Below are 17066 nucleotides of genomic sequence, written 5' to 3' on the forward strand. Positions count from 1 at the left end.
GACTAAACAACAACAATAAAATTTTATTTATATCCTGCCCTCCCTGGCCAGAGCCGGGTGTCAGTATCTCAGCTCGCAGTCAGAGGTAACTGGCCTCCCACGGGCAAACCGACTGAGATACTTGTTGACCTTCCCGTCTGCGTCTCCCGGCAGGCAAGGCCATAAATCGGAGATCCTTCTCAGACGTGAGAAGAACACACCCTCCTCCTTCTCCCTCCCTGCATTCCCCCAGGGAGGGGAAAGGAGACAGACAGGAGTCCTATTTACATGTCTTTATTCCTGTCATTTAGCAGTACAGAGAAACGTGTCTGTACCTTCCAGACTCCAGCAATAGAGTCACAACTCCACCCCTGTACTTCCAGTACAGGTCAGATGACACTCTGAGCTAACATCCGGTGCTCAGTACAGAGAATGGACTGCCCCTTTTTCCCAACAGTACAGTTCCAGACATCAACATCCTGTTTTGCATTCCAGCCACCTGCAGCTGGCTTTTGCATTGCTGCTTTTTCCTGACAACGGGCTCAGGGCGGCTAACACCAGTAAAATCACAATAAAAACACAACAGGGGAGGGGGAAAAACAATTTAAAATACGGGTTAAAATACAATTTAAAATGCAGCCTCATTTTAATAGTAGCCCATAGTTCAAAACCATAAGGGGAGGGAGACATAAGGGTCAGACTGAGTCCAAACCAAAGGCCAGGCGGAACAGCTCTGTCTTGCAGGCCCTGCAGAAAGATGTCAAGTCCCGCAGGGCCCTCGTCTCTTGTGACAGAACGTTCCCAGTCGGGGCCAGTACTGAAAAGGCCCTGGCCCTTTGTTGTTTAGTCATTTAGTCGTGTCCGACGAAAGAGTCTCAAGAGTCTCCTCCAGCACCATAATTCAAAAGCATCCATTCTTCGGCGATCAGCCTTCTTTACGGTCCAGCTCTCACTTCCATACATCACTACTGGGAAAACTATAGTTTGAACTATACGGACCTTTGTTGACAAGGTGATGTCTCTGCTTTTTAAGATGCTGTCTAGGTTTGTCATTGCTTTTCTCCCAAGAAGCAGGTGTCTTTTAATTTCGTGACTGCTGTCTCTGGCCCTAGTTGAGACCAATCTAACCACCTTGCGGCTCAGGCACCTCCAAAGTGTTGTCATTTGTGGACCTTAAGGTCCTCCGCGGGGCGTACCAGGAGAGGCGGTCCCATAGGTACGTGGGTCCTAGGCCCTGATGGGAGAGGTGACTGTCATGGGGGTCGGGGGGCAGTGGCGGAGCTTCATGCTCTGGCACCGGGGGGGGCGGAGAGCAGACGGGGCAGGGCTGGTGGGCAGCCGCGGTGGGCAGCCGCGATGTCAGCCCACCAGGGGCGGTGCGCTGCCCCCGCACTCCTCTTCCTCCGCCAGTGGTCGGGGGGGCGGATTGAACGTTGCAATGGTACAGCCTGCAAAGGTCCTGAGGGAGGTGGCTGCCTGCCTCAGGACCCCTCAATGCTGCAGATTCCCGGGGACAGTCCATATTTTTTTTTGGGGGGGGAGATTTCCTTCAACTTGCTCTCATGCCAAGTCTCCCCTCTCCCACAGTTGCGGGGGCCACCTTTGCCGCTTTCACTGTGCACCCCGGGCTTACGACAGCGCTGCAAGAACTGCAGAGGGGGGTGTCAAACGGCAGCATATTACCAAGGTCTACCCCCGCCAGGATGCTTTGGTTGCGATTCCTGCGTTGCAGGGGGGTGGACTGGATGACCTTGAGGTTCCCTTCCAACTCTATAATTCTACGACCCTCCTCTGGCCAGGATCCTGTGGCTCCCAGCCACAGCAGGCCGCAGGAGTTGCTAACATGGTTCTCTCCAGAACTGCTGGACTACAAATCCCATCGTCCTTGTCCATTGGGCCATACAGGCAGGAGTTGCAGCATGTTTCCAAGCACAATTCAAAGTGTTGGTTCTGACCTTTAAAGCCCTAAATGGCCTCGGTCCAGTATACCTGAAGGAGCGTCTCCACCCCCACCGTTCAGCCTGGATACTGAGGTCCAGCTCCGAGGGCCTTCTGGCGGTTCCCTCACTGCGAGAAGCCAAGTTACAGGGAACCAGGCAGAGGGCCTTCTTGGTAGTGGCACCCGCCCTGTGGAACGCCCTCCCATCAAATGTCAAAGAGATAAACAACTACCTGACATTTAGAAGACATCTGAAGGCAGCCCTGTATAGGGAAGCTTTTAATGTTTGATGCATTGAAGGTAAAGGTAAAGGGACCCCTGACTGTTAGGTCCAGTCGTGGCCGACTCGGGTTGAGGCGCTCATCTCGCTTTATTGGCCGAGGAAGCTGGCGTACAGCTTCCAGGTCATGTGGCCAGCATGACTAAGCCGCTTCTAGCGAACCCGAGCAGTGCACGGAAACGCCGTTTACCTTCCCGCCGGAGCGGTACCTATTTCTCTACTTGCACTGGCATGCTTTCGAACTGCTAGGTTGGCAGGAGCAGGGACCGAGCAACAGGAGCTCACCCCATTGCGGGGATTCGAGCCGCCGACCTTCTAATCGGCAAGTCCTAGGCTCTGTGGTTTAACCCACAGCGCCACCCGCGTCCCTTTTAATGTTTGATGCATTACTGTATTTTTAATATTTTGTTGGAAGCTGCCCAGAGTGCATGGGGAAGCCCAGCCAGATGGGCGGGGTATGTATGTATGTAAATAAATAATTGTACAGTGGTGCCTCGCAAGACAAAAAGAATCCGTTCTGTGATTCTCTTCGTCTAGCGGTTTTTTCGTCTTGCGAAGCAAGCCCATTGACGGATTAGCGGATTAGCGCTATTAGTGGCTTTTCGCGGCTTATCGGATCAGCTGATAAGTGGCTTAGCAGCTTAGAAAAGGGGGGGAGGGGAAAAAACCGCAGGAACTCGCAAGACATTTTCGTCTTGCGAAGCAAGCCCATAGGAAATTCATTTTGCGAAGCACCTCCAAAACGGAAAACTCTTTTGTCTAGCGAGTTTTCCGTCTTGCGAGGCATTCGTCTTGCGGGGCACCACTGTAGTACAAAAACCTTCTGCAGGGCACCACGTTGCCTACCCCTGCATTAGATAGCACTGAGCTAGGGGGACCAAGGGTTGGACCCAGCAGGAGACAGCTCTGCATTTTTATCAATGGATGTTCCCCATAAAGCTTTCTAGGATGACTTCTGCCATTTCAGGAGGATTCTGTTAGGACATAGTTCCGTTCCACCTTAAAAGGGAACAGGCTGTTGTGTGTCACATGCCTGTTTACTTCCAGCTCTCTCTGGGAACTTCTGTTGTATATCATCATCATTATCATCATTTTTAATTTGTATACCGCCTTTCTATCTTAGAATACGCAAGGCGGTTTACAAGCTGAAGAAACAAAAAATGTACCGTACATCTTATAACAATCTAATGCAATACAAAAATGTGATAATAAAACATAACTTTAAAATAGGCAACCTCCATCAAAAAAATAACATTGCTTTTAAATATTGCTTTTGCTTTGCTGTTTTCGCTGGAGACGAAGGGATGCAGTCATGTTTTTGCTTTGTTCCCGAATACGCTGAATAAAGCTATTAATATGCTCTCTCTGTCTGCATCTTCCATTGTGGATGATTAAACTCTCTGCTGATAGGGTGTGCATGGGTCTTGGAACGTCTCTGAGTCTCGTGTCGCTAATTGACTGATGCTGTTCCATGGGAGCAGTGGCGTAGTGTGGGGGGTGCAGGGGGGGCCGGCTGCACCGGGCACAACATCTGGGGGTTAGGGTTAGGGGGCGCAAATTACTTGCCTTGCCCCGGGTGCTGACAACCCACGCTACGCCACTGCATGGGAGACCGGTGATCGTCCGCAGCCAGCTGGGGGAAGCCCCCGTCTCCCTGGCAGTATCCCAACAGACCCCCCCACCACCACGGGGTGGCCAAATCCTAATGCACAATCTTCCCCATGCACCTGCCTCCCTCGCAATCTGCCCTGCCACGAAAACCGTTGCCACAGAAGCGTGCATTACGGCGCAGGAGACCCGTCTAAACAGACCGAGCGTGTCCTCCGACAGCCCCCCTTTGTTGGCTCAAACTCACATCGGTATACCGGAGGGCAGGGTGGGCTCCCTGCACGGACGTCACCGTCAGCGGCAGCCCCTCCAGTTTCCACAGCTTGCGGCTCAGGTCGTCGTAGGAGCGGACAACGCTCAACATGGCCTCCTCGCCAGTACCTGCCGGCTGTTCAAGATAATAATAATAATTTTTTTATTTATACCCCGCCCTTCCTGGTTCAGAAAACCGGGCTCAGGGCGGCTAACAACAAATTCAAAACACTTAATTGATGCAACAAAAAACCAGCATAAAAGAAAGTATAAAATGTGAATAACAATAAATTCAGAATTCAGAAATCAATTTAGGGAGGAAATCCATCTAAATTAAAGAGAGATAGCTGGCTGAGTGTGGCAAGGCAGGAACTGTGGTCCAAAACATTTAAGACTGGTTATACAGTGGTGCCTCGCAAGACGAAAAGAATCCGTTCTGTGATTCTCTTCGTCTAGTGGTTTTTTCGTCTTGCGAAGCAAGCCCACTGACGGATTAGCGGATTAGCGTTTTTAGCGGCTTATCTGCTTATCGGATCAGCTGATAAGCGGCTTAGTGGCTTAGAAAAAGGGGGGGAGGGGAAAAAACCAGCAGGAACTCGCAAGACATTGTCCTCTTGCGAAGCAAGCCCATAGGAGATTCGTTTTGCAAAGCACCTCCAAAACGGAAAACTCTTTCGTCTAGCGAGTTTTCCGTCTTGAGAGGCATTCGTCTTGCGGGGCACCACTGTATTCATCCAGCTCATAGCAAACATCCATCTTGTCTGTCCCTCTCAATCTGCAGCAGGATATCTTTCAAAAGGGCCTAGTTGGGAGAACATGAATATATAAAACATGGCATACAAAATCTGCATTTTATGGCTGGGGAAAATCTGGAGAAGTGTGAATCAGCTGGAATATGAGAGGCGCTTTTTGTCTAAGTTAGCCAAATGGACAGTCCGAAACCTCAACATTCCACTTTTGGGGGGGGGGGGATCTGGAAAAGTCTGCCAGTCCCACAGGGAGTGCCCAGACGTGTGGGGAGACCATGCACAACACATGTGGAAAGAGACTGTCTCCCATGCGTGCTTGCAGCGTGAGACCACCGGTTTCTTAGGAGAAACTGGATTTTGGCAGTCGGTTTGACGCTCCCTTAAAGAAAGCAGATCTAAAGCAGATTGCAACGCACTCCCGTCCGAAATATCGCAGCTGAAGGGTGCCACCTGCAGACCAGCCTGGACGCAGCCATGCGACATAACCACCTGACCTTTTTATTTTGGCACAATAGACACTGCCCTTTACAGGAGGATAACTACCAAACTAGAGAATACAGTGGACCCTCCAGATAAGAACTTAATTCATTCCGGGGGTCCGTTTGCACCCTGAAAATTACATAAATAGAGACGCACTTCCGTGCACGCAGCGATTGAGTGCTTCTGCGCATGCACGCAGAAGTATACATATCCGGGTTTGCCGTGGGAGTAACCCAAAGATTCTGTATCTAGGGGGATACGAAAGTAGAGGTACGACTGTATGTTCAATCTGTGAATGCATTTAACAAGTCTGGTTTCTGGGTTTTCCTGAAACAGCAGCTGCATGGGCCTCTCTGATCAGAATGAGGACCATGGAACGAGGGGAACTGGGCTAACCATTCCCCATCACCACATTGATACCCCAAAAACTCTCATCCAAAACCTGCAATTAGTGATTCCAGGAAGTTGCTCTCATAGCTGCTCTTAATGAAAAAAGGCAGACACCAGGAAAACAACAACACAGAATTGAGAGTTGCAATTCTCAATAGTGCTGTAACAGTCAGTCTCTCTTCACAGGGAACCCTGGGAATTGTAGTTCTGTGGAATCTGCTAAACATCTCTCAGCACCCTTAAACTACAGCTCCCAGAGTACTTTGGGGGAAGGCACGAGTGGTATCAATGGTAAACATATGGTGTGGATGTGACTTAACAGGGCAGAGGAGGCAGCGATCATTTTTTGAAGGACACAACAATCTATGGCTTTTTAAAAGTGTTTGAGGGGGGTAACTGGTTTGCTTTGGTTTCGTTACGTATTTTGTTTTTCATGTTGCATTTTTGTGTTGGGAAGCCCTCTGTGATCTTCAGATGAAAGACGGTATGCACATTTAATACATAGGTAAAGGTAAAGGTACCCCTGACCATTAGGTCCAGTCATGGCCGACTCTGGGGTTGCGGCGCTCATCTCGCTTTATTGGTCGAGGGAGCCGGTGTACAGCTTCCGGGTCATGTGGCCAGCATGACTAAGCCGCTTCTGGCGAATCAGAGCAGCGCACGGAACCACCGTTTACCTTCCCGACGGAGCGATACCTATTTATCTACTTGCACTTTGAGGTGCTTTCGAACTGCTAGGTTGGCAGGAGCTGGGACCGAGCAATAGAAGCTCACCCTGTCGTGGGAATTCGAACCACCGGCCTTCTGATGGGTAAGTCCTAGGCTCTGTGGTTTAACCCACAGCGCCACCCGCGTCCTTTTTTATTTAATACACACACACACACACACACACACACACACTTTGCCATTGTGCTTCCAAAACAGACTTTCTCAGCTTTCCCTGTGCCTTATGGAACAGATTTCCTGGGGGTGGGGACAAGGGGAGAGGAGACGAAGGGGAGGTTCCACCGCATTTCAAAGGACATGAATTCACAGAGGAGAAAGAGGCTGCTTACTTCACGCCGCAGCTTGATCACAGGCTCCAGCAGGGCACCTGTATAGCAGATGGATGTTTCCGGAATGTCCATGTGTCTGCAGAGAGATAAGAGAGTGCCAAACCATGAAAGCCTTTTAAACAGGGGACGCGCTCCTTTCTTCTAATCAACTCTCTTTTCTTTTTTTAAAACGAAGTTTCTAGTGTTTTTTCAAAGACTTTGATAAAAGCTTGGGAGAGCCTATGTGGGCTCAATGCCTGGTGAAACCACAAAAGTCATAAATGCACCCAGTGAGGAGAGCCTGCAGAACACGGGGGCTTCTTTACGTAACGTTCTGTTAGGACAGATAATTCGCCAGCCTTCACAGGATGATGGTGGCATCAGCAACTGTTGCGGTGGCACAGGCAAAAGAGAACCAGCTTCCTCTGGGACCAGCCAAGGCTGCCGCCTGAATTTCTTTGGTGGGCTCAGACCATTTGGCCCAGTATCCTGTTGCCAACAGTGGACAGCCCATGAGTACAGATGGGGCGTTTTTTCAGCCAGAGCTTGCAGGAGCTCAGTTCCAGCATCTTCCAGGTGGGCGGCATTATAATAAAACAAAGGGGGCGTTCGCGGTGAGTTCTGGCACCTCCTTTTCTAGAAGAATAGCCCTGAGTACAGCCGCTGACAGCAACAGGCCCACCCTGTGGTTTGTCCGAGACTAAAGGTACACTGCTTCAGAAAAAACTTTTGTTCCATTGCCACGGCTAGTGTGGGAGAAGTTAGTGGATCTATGAAATTATGAATACAGTGGACGCTCGGGTTGCGAACATGATCCGTGCGGGAGGCACGTTCGCAACCCGCAGCACCGCGTCCGTGCACACACGGGTTGCGATTCAGCGCTTCTGTGCATGCGCAAAGTGAGATTTAGCGCTTCTGCACATGCACGAGCACTGCAACCCGGAAGTAACCTCTTCTGGTACTTCTGGGTTCGGCGCAGTGCGCAACCCGAAAATGCACAACCCGAAGCATCTGTAACCCAAGGTATGACTGTAGTATAAGATAAAGGTAAAGGCAAGGGACACCTGGACATTAGGTCCAGTCAAAGGCGATTATGAGGTTGCGGCACACATCTCGCTTTCAGGCCGAGCGAGCCGGCATTTGTCCACAAGCAGCTTTCTGGGTCATGTGGCCAGCAGGACTAAACCGCTTCTGGAGCAACGGGACAACGCGACGGAAACCAGAGCGCACGGAAACACCGTTTACCTTCCCGCCCCAGTGGTACTGATTTATCTACTCGCACTGGTATGCTTTTGAACTGCTAGGTTGGCAGGAGCTGGGATGAAGCAATGGGAGCTCACTCCATTACAGGGATACGAACTGCTGACCTTCTGATCGGCAAGCCCAAAAGGCTCAGTGGTTAGGCCACAGCGCCACCCGCTTTTACCTTTTATGAATAGTATGAAGAGAGGAGACAGAGGAAATATATTTTGCATTCGTAACACGAGAACGTGGTAAGAAAGTAAGTAGAGCCTGCTGGAACAGGCCAATGGCCTCTCTAGTTCAGCATCCTGTTCCCACCTGTGGGAACCTGCAAGCAATACTTGAACCCAAGACCACCCTTCCCTCCATTTTCTAGCAACTGGTATTCAGAAGCATCTTGCCTCTGACCGTGGAGGCAGTGCATTGGCTAGTTACTGATGATATCATTATTTATAGCCTCTATCACATAGAGGAGGGAGAAAGGTTGTTTTCTGCTGCTCCAGAGAAGCGGACACGGAGCAATGGATCCAAACTACAAGAAAGAAGATTCCACCTAAACATTAGGAAGAACTTCCTGACAGTAAGAGCTGTTTGACAGTGGAATTTGCTGCCAAGGAGTGTGGTGGAGTCTCCTTCTTTGGAGGTCTTTAAGCAGAGGCTTGACAACCATATGTCAGGAGTGCTCTGATGGTGTTTCCTGCTTGGCAGGGGGTTGGACTCGATGGCCCTTGTGGTCTCTTCCAACTCTATGATTCTATGATTCTATGATTATTGTTCACTCTAACCAGCAGGATTGTCTTATGCAGGGGTCCCCAAGCTAAGGCCCATGGGCCGGATAAGGCCCGAGGGACTCATTCACCTGGCCCGTGACAACCCCACCGCCCGCTCTTACCAGCGCTGCGCTGTGCGGCTGCCCACTTCCGGGTTGGAGGAGCACCGGAAATAGCTTGTGCACATTTCCGGTGCACATCCGGGTTGGAGGCCCATGCACATGCGCACAAGCTATTTCTGGTGCTCCTCTGACATGGAAGTGCGCTGGAAATAACGTGTGTGCACGCGTTCCCCCACCCTCCACACAATCAGCACTGGAGACATCGGCCTGAGGCGTAGTAAGTTTGCTGACCCCTGTTCTTACGTGCTTAACAAGCATGGCAGATGCAAAATATTTTCCTCTATCTCCTCTCTCCATGCTGTCCATAATTTTATAGGGCCACTGCCCACCTGCCTTTTTTCGAAGTTAGAAATCTCCAAACGTTTTAGCTTCTCCCCAAAGAATGTATGAATGAAGCTTTATTTGCATCAGCCGTCGGCCATAGCGACACAAAAAACATGGCGATATACACAGAACAAAATAAAAAGTCCATTATATAAAACACAGTTTAGGGTCCCGAATCAGCAGTCAAAGAGTGGACCTTATTCTGATTGCCCCAGCTAGAAACCTTGCAACCTTTGCAGCCATCTTCTCCTCTTGATCTGCCTGGAGAAGGAAGAGGTGCTCCAACAGCAACACTCCGGTTGTGTTCCAGTGACCAATGGTCTTACACACACAAACCCCCGTTTTCGCCTTCTCTGGGTCCCCCAAAACCGAGTCCCCGCATGCTACTCACAACTGCAAGAGGTGGCGAATGATCTGCTCAGAAATGAGTCGCTTCTGGCTCATGTTTGGTGCGTCCCACACAACGGCCTCGCAGATGGCGCCATCTTGGAAACGCCTTAGCTCCGATCGCTTCCCCCAAAACTGCCGAAACTCCAGCGCCTGCAGGATCAAACCCCGAGAGAGGGGAAATGAAAGGCATTTCTCTCTCTTTCTCATAGGCTTGCTTTGTTTATAGTAAAATGAATGTAATTTAATTCATTTTTTATATACTCATAAAGACATTTTAAAAAGCAAAATAGAGGAACGTTCTGCAGGCCAGGCCCACAATTCCTGGGTTTGCACAGATACAAGTTAACTTCTGTGGGTTTGGTTTGTGTTTTTCAACCACTGCCAAACAATTAAAGCAGAACCAAAACAAATATAAATGGGGCATTAGGTGCCAATTTGTCTTCACAGGTAACTCTAATCCTGTTTGCAAAGGATGCAGAAAAAAGGAAGTGATTCTGACCTTCCTTCTTTAAAAATAAATTGCATAAAAAAGAGTTTTAACTTTTCAGAAATTAGCAAGAAAGCAAAAGCGGCAATAAATAGGTTTATTTAATTCATTTATTTTAAAAAATTGTATACCACTATGTCATAAAAATACATAAAAGTGGTGTACAGCAATAAAAAACATAAAATAATACAATAAAACCATGAAAAATCTAAAAACAGGCATGCATTAGCCACTGTGAACGTCTTCTTAATCGCCTGCATAGGCCTGGCAGAATAGAAAAGCTTTTAGCAGGTGCAAAAATTTGGCACAGAAGGTGCCTGCTGAATCTCCAGTGGCGGAGAGTTCCATGGGTCCAAAATACCATTTTTCAGCAAGGAAAAAGGGTGTGCAAAACAGGACAAGGAAGTTTCTTTCATGAATAATTGTGCCTTGAAAAAGTCCCATTGAAATCAAAGCGAGCACTTTCACCACCAATGGGTTGTGCCTAATAATAATATTTTATTTTTTTATATATCCCATTCTCCCCAGAGCTCAGAGCGGCTAACAACAGTAAAGTCATACAGCATTCAAATCAATTCATTATAAAATCAGTTCAAATCAAATTGATGGCAACCATTGGGCTAGAGTTCTGTGAGGATTACAAAAGGAGGGGGTCAGGCTGCGCCCTGACCAAAGGCCTGGCGGAACAGCTCCGCTTGCAGGCTCTGTGGAAAGATGCCAAGTCCCGCAGGGCCCTAGTCTCTTGTGACAGAGCGTTCCACCAGATTGGAGTCACAGCCGAAAAGCCCTGCCTCTGGTTGAGACCAGTCTAACCTCCCTGTGGCTTGGGATCTCCAAGATGTTTTTGTTTGAAGACCTTAAGGTCCTCCGTGGGACATACCAGGAGAGACGGTCCCGTAGGTACTAGGGTTCTAGGCTGTATAGGGCTTTAAAGGTTAAAACCAGCACATTAAACCTGACCCTGTACTCCACCGGGAGCCAGTGCAGCTGGTACAGTGGTGCCTCGCAGGACGAAATTAATTCGTTCCGCGAGTTTTTTCGTCTAGCGAATTTTTCGTCTTGCGAAGCACGGTGTCGGAAAAGTTTTGGAAAAGCTTCAAAAATCACCAAAAACCTCAAAAAAGGCTACCACGCCACGTTCTATGAGTTGCTCCTCGAAGTCAAGTCGCAACTGTATTAACGGTGTTAAGAAAAAGGAAACAAACTTGCAAGACGTTTTCGTCTTGCGAAGCAAGCCCATAGGGAAATTTGTCTAGCGAAGCAGCTCAAAAACCGCAAAACCCTTTCATCTAGCGAGTTTTTCGTCTTGCGAGGCATTCGTCTTGCGGGGCACCACTGTATTGCACCGGGCAAATGTGATCCTGTAAGGAGTCTCGCCGCACCATTCTGCACCCGCTAGAGTTTCTGGGTCAGTCTCAAGGGCAGCCCCACATACAGCGAGTTACAATAATCCAGTCTGGAGGTGACTGTCGCGTGGATCACAGTGGCTAGGTCAGGGCGAGAGAGATAAGGAGCCAACTGCTTAGCTTAGCTTGGCAAAAGCGTAGGCAGAAAATCTCTTGGGCACCCAATAATGGGGACCAGAGCACTCTTCCAGTCTTACCTCTGGTCTGTCCCCTCCAGGTCCCCTCTCTAGGATGCTGCCTGCAAATTCAAGGTTCAGCAGAAGTCCAAATGACAGGGACCCAAAGTCTTTGTGTTTTGGGGGATCAGCGTCAATTGGCCACTGGGCGAAAAAGATGAGACAAGCAAAATTAGATGGGCCACACTGGAAAGATATATATAGATTTTATTACGGTCCCAGACCAGTTTTACATACCATACTAAATGAGCATAAAACACAATAGAATTAAGTTTGGATTAACAATCAAATATAACAATAAACAATACAAATACGGCAGCAGTTAGAAATGTGGTTTAGGTCTCTAAAATATTATCTAGGGTTTGCATCGGAGGTCTTAAGTCTTTGTAATTGCACAGCTTGTTCCCTGAGTTTTATGGCAGCCGCGCAGAATTTGGCCACCCTTAGCGTGATCTCTGGATCCTTGTCCTCTAACAAGGATTTTAAGCATTTAGGTTCAAACCCACTTGGAATTTTCCGTATGACAGGGGTAATAAAGACCGAGCGTATATCCTCATAAAAACGACGTTGAAGCAAGACATAACATAAATAACAGCGAAATTGACTTGCAAGGTGGTGTGTTGTTTGATAAGAGATTGAGTGTTTGGGGGGGAGGAAGGCTTGTTTAATTTCATTGTACACAGGTTGTACAATGACAATAAATATTATTATTATTATTAAGACATTATTAAGGAACGCGGGTGGCGCTGTGGGTTAAACCACAGAGCCTAGGACTTGCCGATCAGAAGGTCGGCGGTTCGAATCCCCGCGACGGGGTGAGCTCCCATTGCTCGGTCCCTGCTCCTGCCAACCTAGCAGTTCGAAAGCACACCAGTGCAAGTAGATAAATAGATACCGCTCCGGCAGGAAGGTAAACGACATTTCCGTGCGCTGCTCTGGTTCGCCAGAAGGTGGTTTATAAATAATAATAATAATAATAATAATTTATTATTTGTACCCCGCCCATCTGGCTGGGTTTCCCCAGCCACTCTGGGCGGCTTCCACAGAAACCCAAAAACACTAAAATATCATACATTAAAAGCTTCCCTGAATAGGGCCGCCTTAAGATGTCTTCTGAATGTCAGGTAGTTGTCCATCACCTTGACATCCAATGGGAGGGCATTCCACAGGGCGGGCGCCACCACCGAAAAGGCCCTCTGCCTGGTTCCCTGTTGCTTCGCTTCTCGTAATGAGGGAACCGCCAGAAGGCCCTCGGCGCTGGACCTCAGTGTCCGGGCAGAACGATGGGGGTGGAGACGCTCCTTCAGGTATACTGGGCCGAAGCCGTTTAGGGCTTTAAAGGTCAACACCAGCACTTTGAATTGTGCTCGGAAACGTACTGGGAGCCAATGTAGGTCTTTCAAGACCGGTGTTATGTGGTCTCGGCGGCCGCCCCCAGTCACCAGTCTAGCTGCCGCATTCTGGATTAGCTGTAGTTTCCGAGTCACCTTCAAAGGTAGCCCCACGTAGAGCGCATTGCAGTAGTCCAAGCGGGAGATAACTAGAGCATGCACCACTCTGGCCAGACAGTCCGCGGGCAGGTAGGGTCTCAGCCTGCGTACCAGGTGGAGTTGGTAGACAGCTGCCCTGGATACAGAATTGACCTGCGCCTCCATGGACAGCTGTGAGTCCAAAATGACTCCCAGGCTACGCACCTGGTCCTTCAGGGGCACAGTTACCCTATTCAGGACCAGGGAGTCGTCCACACCAGCCCGCCCCCTGTCCCCCAAAAACAGTACTTCTGTCTTGTCAGGATTCAACCTCAATCCATTAGCCGCCATCCATCCTCCAACCGCCTCCAGGCAGTCACACAGGACCTTCACCGCCTTCACTGGTTCTGATTTGAAAGAAAGGTAGAGCTGGGTATCATCTGCATATTGATGGACACCCAGTCCAAACCCCATGATGGTCTCTCCCAGCGGCTTCATATAGATGTTAAAAAGCATGGGGGAGAGGACGGAACCCTGAGGCACCCCACAAGTGAGGGCCCAAGGGTCTGAACACTCATCCCCCACCACCACTTTCTGAACACGGCCCAGGAGGAAGGAGCTAAACCACTGTATAACAGTGCCCCCAGCTCCCAACCCCTCTAGACGGTTCAGAAGGATGTTATGGTCGATTGTATCAAAGGCCGCTGAGAGATCCAGCAGAACTAGGAAACAACTCTCACCTTTGTCCCTAGCTCGCCGGAGATCATCAACCAGTGCGACCAAGGCAGTTTCAGTCCCATGATGAGGCCTGAACCCTGATTGGAAGGGATCCAAATGGTCCGCATCCTCCAGGCGTGCCTGGAGTTGTTCAGCAACCACACGCTCAATCACCTTGCCCAATCAATCTTTATTACGGTCCAGAGACCCAACAAATCGTTACAAAGCAATGCACAATTCAGACAGTCTACCTCCAGGTTAAACTACCATTTTGTTCAGACTTAAAGATAGGGATCATTGGTTCTTGCAACCACTGATAAAAACTTTGCCACTGCTAATGTTCTAGCCTTTGTCCGGTCTTCCAATAGGAACCTGACATAGTGAGCCTCTGATTTTCCCGGGAAAGGTACCAGCAAGGGTAATATCAGTTCAGCCCTGACTTGCTCATATTTTGCACAGTGCAGCAAAATATGTTTTATAGAATCGATGTCTTGAGCACACGAGCAAAGTCTGTCCTGGTAGGGGACTCATCTCAACCTGCCATCCAACACTGCAGAAGGAAGGACGTTTAGTCTGGCTTTGGTGAAAAGCCTTCAGTAGTTTGGTACTGTCAGGTTTTGAATGTAAATATAATATAAATATCACCACCACCACCATGGTCTGAAATAAAACTTACTGGTTGAGTCTGGGGCAGCGCATGCGTCAGCAACAGGATCCTCCGAGACAGCCCTCGTTCCAGCAAGCCGATGAGGAAAGGCAGAGTTGCCGCCACGTAATTCCCGCCGCGATCCATCAGCTCGTTGAGCAGCTGCATCTTCCTGCAGGCCGCCTGCAGCTTGGAGACGTGCTTGAGGCTGAGGAGAGAGCGGGCCGGGAGAGGGAAGTGCAGTCACTGCTGGGTCCACAAATAAGCAACTGTGCCCAAGCTGGGCAAACACAGCAGTGGAGGAGAAATAAATTCTCGGTGCTGAACCAACTCAAGTTCTTCTCCAAGAAAGACACGATTCGGCAGCCCAGTATGAGCAAGTCGACCCATTCCTTGGATGTTTATATATAGCATCAAGTCAGATTATTAATGATTATTTATTTAGTTACGTATTACTTATTTTCTTTTTTTGTATATAATTTTTATTAACTCTTCTGTTTTACAATTTAGACCATTCATTTAAACAACCTTAAAATATCAATGACTTCCATTCTTCTCTTCCCATGGTTCATTTTGCATAGCGTAAATCCCCACATATTTTATATAAATTAAACCATTCAGTATTCCATTATTACTTCCATCAAAACTGTTGAATTTATCTTAATGCTGCCGACGTTTCCAAGTGTACACAATTCCCCCCATATATTCAAGAAACATTTTCCAATCTTCTTTAAACAAATGTTGCTCTTGTTCTCTTATTCTGTTAGATCCACAAGCTGCACAAATTCCATCAGTTTAAGTTGCCATTCTTCTTTGGTTAGGACCTCGCTCGTTTTCCATTTTGTGCTAACAAAACATAGGCAGCCGTAATGGCACACATAAATAACCTTTTTTTGACCTTTTCCCGTCTAAATTATCGCCCCCAAAAGGGCTCTGGTTTTTACCAAAATACATTTTTTTAAAAGAGTGTTGGACTAGGGCCTGGGAGGCTTGGGGTTCGAATACCCATGCGGCCGCAAAACTCACTGGGTGACCTTTGGCCAGTCACCGTATCTCAGCCCAACTTCTCTCACATGCTTGTTGTAAGGAAGAAATGAGGAGGAAGAGGAGAACCAGACAGGTCCCCTTGTGCTCCTTCGAAGAAAAAGTAGTGTGTAAATGTAAGAAAAAAAGAAATATTCTCGTGGAGAGAACGTACTGGAACACGTGGTCAAAGGCTCGGATCAGAGGCTTGGGGGTCATGAGCAGCAAATGGAACCCATCCATCGTTTTGTCGTCCAGAATCTCCATAGAGTGCTTGGCTTCGAACTGGATCTAAGGGAGAGCAAAACCGCACATATTTAGGCAAGCCGAGAAACAAGCCAACACCCCAAGTGTCAATTCCAGGCCACAATGTAGTTGCCTCCTTTTTTCTCTCGAGGCATCAACTCATCTTGGTTGGGGGTACCCTACAAAACCACTCCACCCCCCCCCCCCAGCGGCCGGTGCAAACACTCTTGGCCCGTTCGCTTCCCTGGTCCATTTGCAAAGAGCAAAGCAGAGCAGCAGGTAGACAATAACACGAAACCCGGGTTCGAATTCCCCATTCGCCCAAGTCACTCTCCCGTTCTCAGCCTACCCCAACAAGTCTGCAGTGCCAACAACGGTGAAAACACTGGCATGCCGTCTGTTTTTACACTAGGCTGAATTTCATATATATATATATATATATATATATATATATATATATATATATATATATATAATTCTTTTTCCATATTGAAAGTTAAATCTGCTACTCAAGTTATATTCCAATTCAACAAACTAGTGACTTCCACTCACCCAACATCAATATTTCTAACTCAAATTACATAAAATTGCTTTTTAAGGTTCTGTCTTATCTAATTTCATCCTCTTTAACCCGCTTCTTAATATATCCTGCTATTTTCTTACGCTTCAAACCCTGCTTTGGCCTTTGCATAGGGGAAATAAGTTTTTAAACAGATTAGAGTGAGTTTCCAGAATTCTTTAAAGGATTCTAAATTTGTGTCTCTTATCACTGCCATCAGTTTTGCCATCGCTGAAAAACCCCCTCGTTTTTATCAACCGTTCTTCCTTTGAGGGTGTTCAATTTCGGTGAAATATTGCTTTGTTGTATTTTTAATTCTGTTTCTCACTACAGGATTATGCAAACGGCGAAGAGCTGGGTATAAGTGACATGAATACAAGGGGCGGTTTTCCAATGAATTTCTTCTGCTAGTAACAAGGCCTTTTGGCTGCACAGAGAAACTTCCTCTCCTCTCTTCCAGTAAATCTGTAGTGGCTGGGGCTGATAGGAAAAATTTGGACGGCACATTTGAAAGCTGGGCTAAACCACGACCTCATTTACCTGCTTATATGTGGAGGCCGTCATGTCTGCGCACAGGTTGACCAACCCAGAAGGGTCCACGAAGACCACCTGGAACGCTGCGTGGAAGTCCGCCAGGGTAGGCTAGAGGAAGAGGACAAAGCTGAGATTCAAAAGGCAGAATAAGGAAAATGCTCCTTTGAAACTTAGGTTTATGCAATGGCTGATGGTTGCAAAATTCTGGAGAAAAGAAGCATCGGGGTGTATAACTAAATTTTAG

At 48.2% G+C, this 17066-nt stretch overlaps 1 protein-coding gene across 1 annotated transcript in view; it reads right to left on the reverse strand.

Annotated features, from left to right (window-relative positions):
- The window catches only part of NOL6 (nucleolar protein 6), a 67428-nt gene that overhangs the window by 38361 nt on the left and 12001 nt on the right, over positions 1–17066 (reverse strand). Inside the window, exons 10-16 of the mRNA XM_081213297.1 lie at positions 16829–16930; positions 15659–15774; positions 14491–14668; positions 11650–11772; positions 9561–9709; positions 6733–6808; positions 4054–4194 (exon numbers count right to left, since the gene is read on the reverse strand). Coding sequence (XP_081069423.1) covers positions 4054–4194; positions 6733–6808; positions 9561–9709; positions 11650–11772; positions 14491–14668; positions 15659–15774; positions 16829–16930 — 885 coding nt within the window. The remainder of the gene's footprint in view (positions 1–4053; positions 4195–6732; positions 6809–9560; positions 9710–11649; positions 11773–14490; positions 14669–15658; positions 15775–16828; positions 16931–17066) is intronic.

Source organism: Podarcis bocagei (genome assembly GCF_964188305.1).
Source record: "Podarcis bocagei genome assembly, chromosome: 11".
Lineage (NCBI taxonomy): Eukaryota > Metazoa > Chordata > Lepidosauria > Squamata > Lacertidae > Podarcis > Podarcis bocagei.